This window comes from Halyomorpha halys, unplaced genomic scaffold (assembly GCF_000696795.3).
Source record: "Halyomorpha halys isolate HHAL.00 unplaced genomic scaffold, Hhal_1.1 Scaffold52.1, whole genome shotgun sequence".
Taxonomy (NCBI): Eukaryota; Metazoa; Arthropoda; class Insecta; order Hemiptera; family Pentatomidae; genus Halyomorpha; species Halyomorpha halys.
In genome coordinates, this window is record NW_027104988.1 from 1,755,558 (window position 1) to 1,768,789 (window position 13,232).

The 13,232-nt window shown below is 30.9% G+C and overlaps 1 protein-coding gene across 5 annotated transcripts in view; it reads left to right on the forward strand.

Moving 5' to 3' along the window:
- The window catches only part of LOC106691814 (receptor-interacting serine/threonine-protein kinase 4), a 31,414-nt gene extending 18,394 nt beyond the window's left edge, over positions 1-13,020 (forward strand). For 2 of the 5 annotated variants that reach the window (XM_014437710.3, XM_067047212.1), the window contains exons 9-14: positions 431-490; positions 1,014-1,073; positions 2,696-2,746; positions 3,610-3,669; positions 7,847-7,903; positions 11,908-13,020. In XM_014437710.3, the coding sequence (XP_014293196.1) occupies positions 431-490; positions 1,014-1,073; positions 2,696-2,746; positions 3,610-3,669; positions 7,847-7,903; positions 11,908-12,888 (1,269 nt within the window). In that variant the 3' untranslated portion in view covers positions 12,889-13,020. Of the gene's footprint in view, positions 1-430; positions 491-1,013; positions 1,074-2,695; positions 2,747-3,609; positions 3,670-7,846; positions 7,904-7,985; positions 8,587-11,907 lie in introns of those variants that run through there. The other 3 variants (XM_014437743.3, XM_014437726.3, XM_014437750.3) reach the window with 3 other exon arrangements.
- Positions 13,021-13,232: the final 212 nt, after the last annotated feature.

The window sequence follows — 13,232 nt, forward strand, 5'->3', positions numbered from 1 at the left end:
ACATCAAAATATACTATTTACTAAAAAAGAGCATATTACAATATATTATAAATAAAAACCTTAAGATATAATAAGGATGACAAAAATTCAGATGTGAAACAAAATGGAGGAAAGAAAGAACTGTATAAAGAAAATTAATAAATAAAATTATTAATTTAATAAAATAAATAAAAGCATGGTTAAATTGTAAGATATTTTTATTGAATTCATGTTCCTGAGATATTTTTCAACTTTTATATGTTAGGGTTATTATTTAGGCATGTTTACTGAAATCTTTGTACTTGAATGTCCATGTTATTTAGATCTGAGATTTAAACAAGTACTTGTTCACTCGTAACAAGTTTTTATTTTCCATATTGTATTTGAAAAATAAAAGTTATTTGAATGATTAGTTTTAGGATGTATATTAATGGAATCTCCTATTTTACAGGTTGAGGAAAATGAAGCTTGTGGATCTTCCTCTCGTATAACTCAAGGGCCTAGACCTGAGGTAATGTATCATGAAAAGTTATTCCAGCCCTAGGTCCATATTGTTCCCTCTTTCCATGTATAAATTCCATCCATCAATATATGTATTTTATTTAGTGACTGTTTAATTTTAAATTACGAAGAAGATGGTTAACTACTATTTTTGTTTCTCTTTTGACTGCAATCCTGACCATCCTCTGCATAAATTTATTTATTTAATTAATATTTGTGTGTGTTTTTTTTAATTTATTTGTTTCTATTTTATAAAAATCCTTTTTTTTTTTTTTTTTTTTTTTTTTAATCGAATTTGTATGATAAAAATCATTTAATTAATTCAAAATGAAACAATTTGTTATGTTATATTGAACTAAATTTTACTGCTACTGCTACTTGATTTATATTAAAGTAAACTTATTTAATTACGTCTGAGATTTAAACAATTACTTGTTCACTTGTAACAAGTTATAAATATTGTATTTGAAAAATAAAAGTTATTTGAATAATTAGTTTTAGGATGTATATTAATGGAATCTCCTATTTTACAGGTTGAGGAAAATGAAGCTCGTGGATCTTCCTCTCATATAACTCTAGAGCCTAGACCTGAGGTAATGTATTTTGAAAAGTTTTTCCAGCAAAAATATGTCCATAATGTTCCTTCTTTCCATGTGTAAATTTCATCCTTCAATATATGTATTTTATTTATTGACTGTATAATTTCAAATTACGAAGAAGATGGTTAACTACTATTTTTGTTTTTCTTTTGACCGCAACCCTGACCTTCCTCTGCATAGGTTTATTTATTCAATTAATATTATAAATATGTGTTTTATTTTTATTTATTTATTTATGTTTAATAAGAATTTTTTATTTCAATCTTATTTTATTGATTAAAAAAATGTTTTTGATCTATCTTGTCTCTATTTATTTGCTAGTAGATTGACTTTGTATGATAAAAATCTATTTAATTTATTCAAAATGAAACAATTTGTTATGTTATATTGATGAATATATTGAACCAAATTTTACTGCTACTGCTACTTGGTTTATAAAATGTGAACTTACTTGTGACTTCTATAATTTTCTGTATTACTTAGGAAAGGTAACATTACAAAAACAAAAAAATATAATAAAAGTGAAATTACATTAACCTTTCTCAATTTTAACATCAATTAAATTACTAAAAATGATCATCTTGTGACTTTTCCAGTTTTTGTAAATAGTTAGCTTAGTTACTTTTTGATTCCAGGAAACCATTTGAACATAGAGAAGAATATATCGTGTTTTTTAAAAAAAAATTATATTTAAAAATCAAAAAAATCATTGGTACATGTTTTAGTAATCCATTCAAATTCTTCATCCATTGGGTTGTCTTCATTTTTCATTCTCCTCAGCAGCTTTTCACTTAAAACTAATTTTATTTAAATTGATTTAGTATATTTCACAGTTTATCACAACCATGGTCACTATTTATCTTTTCTTTTCTTTTTTTAATAAAACAAGTTCACTTACATTTGTGCTATTACTTTAGTTCAAATTGAAAATTATGTAATATTTTTTCTAAATGGCCTCCCTCAGCCATTAATAATCGATGTTTTACTAACACTTAAAATAGGTCTGTTTGATTAGAGGACTGGTTAGAAACGTTTTCCTCTTCTGCTGAATAAGCACAGCCCAAACTTGATTTAGCTTATTTATATTATTACAATTATAAAGCAAGTCTAAACAAGTCTTTTTCAAGGTTTATCACTTATTTTTACAATTTTATGTTTTAAAAGAAGTGTTAGATATTCTTTAATTTTTTACAAACTGAAGTTACTTTGTTTATATAAAATATTAAGGCCATGCAGCATATATTATGAAACAAATACCAACCATTATGTGTAGGTTATCAACAGCAGGCCGTTGTTCTTCTGACTTTGAGAATTTTATCTTTAAAATCGTATTATATGAAATATTTAAATTTATGATCCAAAATTACAAAACAATCAAATAACAAAAAAAATTAATCAAATAAATGCTATTTACCAATATTATGTGGTATACACCCATCCTATACACCAAAACAATAATATTTTCCCTTTATTATTGAAATTAGCTAATATTAATCCTAAATTGCTAAAATCCTGAAATAGCTAAAATTAATATTAACCTCTTCTCCGCAATAGATATTTTCCCATTTTCTATGCTTTTGCATATGGTTATTTTCATAAGGAATTTATCATTTTAGGTTCAGAGACTCAATGATAATGAAGCTACTCCATCACCTCTTCTACCTCAGGTAATTTTTGTCTTACTAAAGTCTGTTATACTTTATAATGTAAGTCTTGCAGTCTGGTATACTTAATAGTGTTAGAAAAGAAATGAATTTTTTGAAGTATTGTTAAGGTTAATATATGGAATGGTCTCTCATCAGATGTCATTGTTTCTGGGATAGCATTAATTGAATCCAATCAGTGTGTTTCAGCATATCAAATACATTTCCTTTACAATTATCTTTTTCTTTTTTTTTTTTATTGCTTTTTGAAATTAATGTAGTAGCCTGATTTTGTTTTGTTTTTCCTGCAAAAAATATCCAAACGATGTTTAAAATGTTTTTTTAATAGATTATCTACTATCCAGTTCCTTGTTCTCTTCCCTTAAATTATATGATAGACTTGACCATCAAAGATTATATCAGATTTTTCCATGTTCAAAATCTTGAATATAATTCAAAAATGTTTCTTGTTTGTTATAACTATATACAAATAACAAATTAAACTCTTCTTTAATTAATTGTGGTGTTAAATTTTATGTCATTAATAATTTTTAAATGTTACATATATTTTTTATTATGTCTGTCCTTCCTGCATTATTTCAGTGCAATACACCCAACTTTGATTGCTTGGAATTTGCCTAATACTCTCTCTTTCTGTTGTTTATTTACTCAAATTTAACTCTTTACTAATTAGATATTATTTTTAAAATCTATTTTTTTAATGTCTTGATGTCCATGCAATGCTGGCCAATTTATCATTACACTTACATGTTAGATATATCTGAGATTTAAACAAATACTTGTTCACTTAATAGTGTATTTGAAAATAAGAGTTATTTGAGTAATTAGTATTAGGATGTATATTATTGGAATCTCCTATTTTACAGGTTGAAGAAAATGAAGCTCGTGGATCTTCCTCTCGTATAACTCTAGAGCCTAGACCTGAGGTAATGTATTATGAAAAGTTATTCCAGCCCTAGGTCCATAATGTTCCCTCTTTCCTCGTGTAAATTCCATCCTTCAATATATGTATTTTATTTATTGACTATATAATTTCAAATTACGGAGAAAATTAAGATTAACAACTATTTTTGTTTCTCTTTTGACCGCAACCCTGACCATCTTCTGCATAAGTTTATTTATTCAATTAATATTATAAATATTTGTTTTAATTTTATTTATTTATTTGTTTTTAATAAGAATCTTTTTTTTTTTAATATACTATCAATCTATCTTGTCTCTATTTATTTTCTAGTAGATTGACTTTGTATGATAAAAATCAATTTAATTAATTTAAAATGAAACGATTTGTTATGTTATATTGATGAATATATTGAACCGAATTTTACTGCTACTGCTACTTGGTTTATATAAAAGTAAACTTACATGTGACTTCTATAATTTTCTGTGTATTATTATGAGGGGAGATAGGACTGTAGAAAGAAAATTAATAAATAAAATGAAACGGTTTGGAATAAGAAAGAAAATTAAATGAAGAAGGTAGGATAGGTTATGAAAAGTCATTAAATTTCTGTTAAATAAAAGTGCTCATTTTTATTAATCTGCAGCCTCCCAATGCTGCTGCCACTGGTCAATGGTTATTTTTTGCTGTTCCTCTGTGGAAATGTGTAAGCGTCGTCTATAGTACCTGCTTCTTTCTTCAACAAGGAGTTCCACAGGTGGCATTCGGGCTATCACGCTCACCGCTTCGTAGGAAATAGTTCGAAAAGCACTAACTGTCCTTAAAGAAACTGCGATAAACTGAAACTATCTGTGGTAACCATCGCTTCTTTCCAAATCGGGGCTGCATTTAACATAATAATAACATAAACAGTAGCAAGGAGCCTTCGGCTACTTTCTCTGGGACCTCCAACGTTTGGCATAAGCCGTGGCAAAAAGGATGCTACTTTAACAGATTTGGCGCTGATATACTCCGTGTGAACATTAAAGTGGAGGCGTGCATCGATCATGACTCCTAGGTATTTTAAGTAAGCCTGGGAACGAATTTTGTGCCTACCAACCGTAACAGTGATAGACTCAGTCTGCTTCCTGCTAGTTACAAGGACAATCTCGGACCGTAGCAACAGCCTGGTTAGCGATGAGGGTAACTTCTTCCAAGTACTTCGCCGCCACTACAACTGCAACGTCATCTGCGAATCCCACAACTGTGGCTCCCTTTGGCATTGTCAATTTGAAGATTGCGTCGTATATGACGTTCCACAGAAGAGGCCCTATTACCGAGCCCTGTGGGACACCACCAGTCACCTTGTATCTCCTTTGGCCAATGTCTGAAAAATAAAACAGAACTCTATCTTTGAAGTAGTCTATGAAAACTCTCATAAGATATGCTGGCACTGCCGTAGTCCTTAGGGCATCTGTTATACAGGTCTATTTTGCAGTGTTAAAAGCATTCTTAACGTCTAAAGTAATGATTGCTGCATAACACTTAGCACCTCTCCTCCATCTTGCTCCTTCAATTGCTGTGTGGGCCATCTCGACTACCATTCCAACAGCATCTATTGTGGATCGCTCTTTACAAATGCTGTATTGAGCCCACAAGAGGCCATTAACTTAACTCCCTCCGTGAACTCACGTAGCCTGAGGGAAAGGATTTTTTCGGATGCCTTACTCATAGTATCCAATAAACAAATTAGGCAATAGGTTGACGGGTCTTCCAGTCTTCCCTTACTCTTTGGAATAACTACTAGGCGCTGTCTCTTCCAAGGTTTCAGAGGGTGATCTATGATATGGTGCATCGGGTTGTGCGGTTTTCTTCATTTTCCTCCTTTTTTTGCCCGCCAAAGAAGGTGGGGTAACTGTCCCCTCGGTTTTAACTGGGTTATTTCTTGGTGGACTTATCTCCTTTGTTTGAGTGTGGCCATCAGCTGTTTCGATAGGGAGGGCAGCTGTTTCTAACTTTTCGAAGTATAGTTGGATTTCACAACCATAACTCCTTATTTTACTGTGTATATTGTTCTTGGAGCGAATGAAGGAGATTTTGCTTTAATAATAATAATAAAAATCTTTAATTTTGCTCCCAAGATTCTGCTTCACCTTTGTTGTTGTTAATCTTGTGGTATTAGATGCTACAACAGCCAAGTCTCGTGTGCGTGCGCGCATATGTATAAGTTATGATATGACCAGGCATATTGTCAGGCTTAATCCTACTTCCACATATAAACCAACACCAAGAATGTATATAAGAAGAATTATGAAGTTTTTTTTAAAAGTTTTTCAGTGTAATATCTGTAAGTGGTACCAAAACCCAGGACTCTGTTATATTGTTTTTTTCTCTCTCTTATCTTTGTATTTTTTTATTATTTAACAATCTTGATATGTCTTACCCAGTAATGAGACTGGTGGTTTTATATAAACTGACAATTAACCCTAAGATTCCTGTTGCTCCAGAAGTTCCCATGGGTCTGGAAATTCCTGGAAAGAGAAGGAAACCCATGTAGTCTAATGATCAATATGCAGAGATGATACTGGTTCAATTCAACTTGATAAAATAAAAGATGAGGGATTCACATAGCTTAGAAGTGGACTATTGGAGGATGAACTTGACTCTGTATTAACACTCCAGCTCACAGAAGATGGTTGATGCAAGTGCTGAGAAAAAGAATTAAGGATGGAAATGGATGATGGGGGATGAAATAGGATCATGAACAACTGTCCTATACATGTGACAACCCCATGGAAAAGGAGAGGGTAGAGAGAGAGGTATGGCAGGAGATTGAGAAACGAACCAGGCCAGACCAAGGAATAATGTCAGAAGTGTGGAACAGAGGTGCCATGGGTGTGGAAAGACGGGACACTTGGTTGCCCAATGCCTGTGTTTGAGTATAATGTAATGAATGGGACATAGCCAGACAATATCCCTTTCTGAACTGAAGAAAGGAGGCAGAAAAAAGGGAGGTATTGCTCCAGAAGAATGGTAGGGCAGAGCAACCAATAGCAGAAACAAAAATGAGATACCACGCACTGCAGAGAAAACTGTTAAGGATAGTTTGGGTATTTAGGAGAAAATTGAGGGTACTGACTGATCACCATTTCCTTGTATGGGTTGGTAAAATGAAGGAATCCTCTGAGAGAGTAAACCATTTTCAACGCACCTGCGTTGAGTATTTAAAGCTCTGACTTGAGCTTCTCAATCAATATAACGTTGACTGAGGTCGTTGAGGAGATTGTACAACGTAAAAGGTTATATAGATGAGTCTGTAAGCCGGGAAAGAAGAATGTGGTGCTGACTATCTCGTACATTGATAGTGAATGCTATAGATCTGATCAATGAGATCCTTCTGGGGATATGAGGCAATTTCTGAGAGAGTGGACTCCAAGCAAAAAGGGGAAACAAGATGAATTGGGACAGATCAATGGGGAAACATCATCAGAGGATGACAGTTTGACTGGTGGCAGACTTTGGACCTGGAGGAAGGTGTGAACAGCAAGCACCGACAGATCATTTGTAAGATTTGAACTTCCGGCTTGATGAAGGTAGAATATAGTTTTTAAGAAAGAAGCAGTATTACTAATTATTACTGGGAAGAAGCTTATAGAAGAAGAAGTATTACTTATTATTACTAGGGGTGGATCGCACATATGTTCCTTGTTTGTGAATGGTGGACATGTTGCACGATATGAAGCAGCATAAGGAGGTGACTCTTGTGCACCATCAAGGGAACACAAGCAATGTAGAATCTCATTCAATGAATTTTCATTTCACAACCTTGGCGAATTCGAGAAAGTTGTTACATTCATTATATTTCTTACCAATATAACTGAATTTGTAAAATTATATTAATTAATAAGAGGTATTAAGGTTGAGAAGTGAAAAATTCATTAGATAATACCTTATATATTAATACCTAGTGTTTTCTTTGTCCTGATCTTGCTCTGACATTGCTTAATTTTCTCCAACACGTTTTTAAAAAGTTGGTTTTTACTGCAAACACTAATTTCAATAAATTGAGTACTGAAGAAGTGTCAATATTTGTCAAACAGTTACTTACAGATTTCATTTAAGTAATTTACGCACTGGATATTTTGTTCCAACATGAGTAGATATACCCAAAAGTTAGTTTAAAATTTGATTGATATATTTATTTAATATTTGATGTTTTTCAGGCTGGAAATAGACTTAATAGATATTACAGGTTGGGATCTAGTGTCAGATACAATGAGGTAATACTTATTTGATAGTTTTATTGAAATTTCACTAGGTGTAAGTTATTACTACTTTAACATTAATTATAACTAATTACAGGGTTCATTTTCTGAATACGGCCTTACAAAGGAACAATTATCAGCAGTGTGTGGCAAATTATTGTTATTCACTACTTTTTCAATGCCTTTTGACTAAAATTAAGTAAGGTGTTATTGCTGTTTTCACTGGTGCCATGGTCACTTTGTGATCTGGGAATCCTCAGCCTCCCTGGCATCCTCTAATCACCTGAGTGGCGACCTGCCTCTCCTGCCTGTTCTAGGCCGTCCCTCCATTATTTGTTTTGGCTACTGATTCAGTGCCATATTATCCATATGCCTTAACCATTGAATTTGTCAGACTTTAATGAAGGATACTATATCAGATCCTGTCTAGAGCATATTGGTTGGAGCATATAATAAGTATGTTACATACGTAAATTAATTAGTTAATGTAAAAATTATGTTTCATGATAAATAAATATATCAAACTCATATTATTTATTTCATAATTAATAAATCCGTATCTACCTTAAAGAAGTTGATAACTCTTCTAGGTTTATCTACTTCTTCACAGTAGATACAAAAATATAATGTTTCTTTTATACATAAGTTTTTTATACATTTATATTTTATTAATATCTCAATACAGTTGTGAAAACATGCATTGTATTCTCTTGATTCTCCCTGTTAACTTTCATAAACAACCTTTATATTAATTAATTTGAAATATTTTCCATTTTTAAATAGAAAATACAGTTAAATTAATGTGAGTGATAAATTTCTCAACAATGCACTTGTAATGAATATTGTATTAAGCAGTGCTTCTTAATTTTTTTTACCTTAATTTTTGTTGCAGGATTTTTCATTTCAAAATGTTATAAACATATTATATGTCAATACTATTTGCAACTGTTTCAAGCTTATTACCTAATATAATGAAATAATCGAAAGGGAAAAGGGTCATTAAAAAACGATGGTAGTGGTACATATTAATAGGAATGACTTATTTATCATCCAAAGAAATAATAATGACTATTACAATCGTATTATTTATTTATTTGCCATTCATAAAAACTTGAGTTTTTAAGTTAAAATGTTCTTTGTAACATTAAAATATATAAAAGGAATCTTAAATTGTTAGTATGTATTCATTAAATTTAGAATCATATTTATACATAAACAGTAAAATATGTATATAATTGTTAAATATATACATGTATTATATATCATAAAAATTTTTAAAAAATTGTGTTATTATGAATTCACATTAAAGTGGGTTATGAAAAGGGGAAGTGTAACTGTTAATTAAAACTAATCTAATAATTAAAATACTAACATCAAAGCTAAAATATTAAGGTCTAATTATAAAAATATAAAATTACAAATGCACACATGAATAGTTAAAGTTATATATCGCAATAAATTTTAGCAAATATTAATGTAAATGAACAGGTAAGTAATAAATAGAGCTGCTTGTGCATGTTTTTTCATTCAATCTTATTATTACGCCTGTTACATGCATGTTGTAGAAGATACCCTAGTATTATCAAGTATTATATTTTCAACCAATATTGCTATGTCCTTGTTATTGACTCTTTTTTCATTTTCATCCAAGTTCCTTCATGAAACTCCTACTTTTGGTCGGTATAGTTCCTTGACCTCTAATCTAGAGACCTCTCAAATTGAAATTTTTCTTTCAAAACTCTTGTTGAACTTCTCATGAAAAAGGATCTATTTATCTTATAATTCCTTCTTTTACCCTTATCACAGTAATTGTCTGATTGAAATCATTGTGTCTACTGCTTATACTTCAGAAGGGCATAGTTTAAAGCATGATAGGTAAGGTCTGTGAATTTCAGCTTAAATGTACCAAATTTTAGTGAAAATTTTTTTCTGGAGATGGCAGCACTTTAGGGCAAATTTAATTTTTGTCTCATAGACCGAATCATAAATTGACGGATTTTCGTCTAAAATCGCATTGAAGAATTCACACTAATTGGTTCATTATTTTTTAAAAAAATATTTCGGCATTTAAAATTAAATCTTTATTTTTATCAGTAAGTTGAAAAAAACAGGTTAGAACCATTTAACTACAAGCAAATAAAACACCTGTGCTAACAGATTTATTTTCGGTTGCATAGGATTATTGTAAAAAAAAACCAAAAAAAAAAACAGCTATAGAGGGCTGGGATTGTGAGGTGGGGGAGTGTAATCCCCCACACTGCTTGGTGCCGTCCTAGAGTTCCAATCTCTATACACTTTATCTATTTATTTCTAATATTTTTTTCTTTTTACACTAATACCAAACAAGAATAAAAATTCCTGAATAATTTTAAATAATACAAAATTTTTAAAATTTGTAATGAAACCGGTATATTTTTGCCTTAGGTAAATTCTAATTTTCTATTCAAGATCTTCCACTGCTAAGGTCAACATAATTTATCATTGTAATTAAAATTTTGTTTTCCCCATTAGAAAAAAAAATGAAAATTAAAGATATGTATTGTATCTACAAATTCTTCATTCTGAAAAATGAGCTTATCAATTAAAATGATAATAAGCATATTTAAATTTTTTGTCTATAAAAGTATCAAACAATGGGATGTATTTTTTGCAATAGATTGGTAAACTTTGTGTTTTCTGATAATTCCTACATCTCAGTCAAAGCAAACAGAAATGGTGAACTCTGAATCGAAGAGACCAGGGAAAAACTGCAAGGTAATCAAAAATAAATTTCCGTTTAGTTGTTAATTATCTTCGTTACTGTTCTGATTTAGCTGCAGTTTTACAGATGCTGCTTCTTCATTGCTTTGTGATCCTAATGTATAATAAGGCACAATAGGAATTGAAATTTCAAAGAAGCTATATAGCTACCTCATTTCAGAATGTGTAATGAAATGAAATTTTTAAATAAAATTCAAAATATTTTGTAACTTCCCCTTTGCTATGACCTATTATATGGTAAAGGAACTGGGATTATGTTTTGAAATTAATGTAGATTATGTCATGGTTTTTGACCTCAAACATTTTAGTGAAAAAATGCAGGAAACTTCAATTATGTTAACCAGACGTGTAAATATTCAAATTAAAGAAAATCTTCATTTCAAGTTGGCTGGTACAGCTGCTACTTTGACACCTCAGTTCCACACGGTTTGTTACACTCAGGTCATTGATCAAAGAATGTTTATTCTAAAAAATATGTCAGGATTTTTCGGATAGCAGGTGAAACAACCGGTTGGATTTGGAATATCTTTTCCTACTTATCAATAATTTTCACATTCTTAAAAGATGAGTTTAGACTTTTCTAAATACTGGTCTGTGTTCTAGAATATTGTTTCCGAAATTTAATCACTCAATGATGGTTTGTTTTAGGTTTTCTTAATTGTTATTGAAAATATTACTATTTCCATTTTCATTCAACTATTAGTTCTACAGTAAAATATCAGTAATCCAATATAATCAATGTAAGTGAAGCTTGTGATGTCTAAGGAAAGAAAATTTTGACCAGTCAGTGATGAAAGCAGAGAAATAGAAGAATGGGCTTTTTCCCGGTTACAGACTATTTATAGATTACTATTAAACAACCTCAACCCTTAAATAGTCTAGTTTATAAGTTTTCTTAATGAAATAGTACTATGCAATCAGATTTAGCAATACACTATTTGGACCTGAATTTCTTATTTTGCATTGTTGAAATGGGAAGCTCAGTAGTCCAGAATATCTGATAATTAGACTACCTATAATCGTTGTATTATCAAGATTGGACCGTTCTTACTTTTTATAATGTCTCTAAAAATATGTTTATTATTCAAGTATTTATTAAAAGTTGAATTTAATTGCTGCAAATAGATCTAAAATAAGTAATTGTAAATAAGGATTTTCTCCTGTATAAACTTTTTTTTTAGCAACTAAAATTTAAAATTAATGTAGAAATTATGTTTTATTTTATATTAGATTATTATTAAACATACGATTTTTGTTAGGATCGTATCTACAGAAGCTTGAAGGATTTTGCACGTGACAATGATCCGAGTCATATTCGTCAATTTATTGTTCCTGGCATTGATGTTAACCGGGAAACTGATTGTGGGAACAGGCTCCTCCATATAGCTGTTTATCATGGGAGTAGGGAAGCTGTTCTTGCACTTCTCGAGTGTGGTGCTCTTCCTGAAATGAAGAATCAAGAATCGATTACCCCACTTCAATTAGCTATACGATACAATTTTCCCTCAATTTTTCAGGTTTTGCTAGAGTATGTTTCTGATATAAATCAAGTGTTCGATAAAGGGAATACATTATTGCATGAGGTAGCTTCAGAAGGAACATCACATGACCTGTATTCTGTTTTAAGATATAATCCTAATGTGGATTTAAAAAACAATTTTGGCTATACTGCTCTTCATTTGGCTACATTATCAGGGCATACACTAGCAGTAAAAGCATTAATTAATGCTGGAGCAGATGTAAATGCGTTGTCAAGAAAAGGAGAGATGTGCTTACACATTGCTGTAGATAATAGCAATGCTTCGGTTCTGCGTTGTCTATTGCCAAGAGCAAATATACATTATAAAAATTCAGTTACAAGATTTACTGCTCTTCATACTGCTGCTTATAATGGTGATTGCAAATGTATTAAAGCACTATTGCACCATAGACTAAACGTGAATACAAGAACCTATAACAGTAGAACAGCATTGCATGAAGCAGCAGAGCAAGGCCATATTGATGCAGTTGATTTATTATTATCACGGGGTGCAGCAGTTAATGCTGTTTCCAAAAATAAATGGACCCCTCTACATTGTGCTGCAGCTGGCGGTTTTGATGAGGTAGTTACAGCTTTATTAAATTATGGTGCACACATTAATGGAAGAGATAGTTATGGAAATACTCCTCTTAAATTAGCGAAATCTAAATGTAGATATATAGTTGTAGCAGCTCTGTCAAAAAGAGGTGCAACGTTATAGTTCTGCCTCTTTTTAAAATGTCCATAATATTTGTTGAATTGAAAATCTGATGAATGTTTTGACACTAAACTGTTTTATATAAACTCTAAACATTCTATTGTTTTTAAGTAATTATAACTATTAATTCTTTGACTTGTTTATAACTTGCCTTGATTATTCTTTACCACTATATACAGTGATAAACCTCTTCTAATATTTAAGCTGTCTTATGGAAACCCCAAATAACTTCATATCTTGAGATTAATCTTTCATAATAAATCCAAAAGCCACAACACCTTTATCTCATAAAAACAAATCAATCTTTTTTGTTCTTCATATGTAAGTATTTCTTCTCTAAGAAGTGG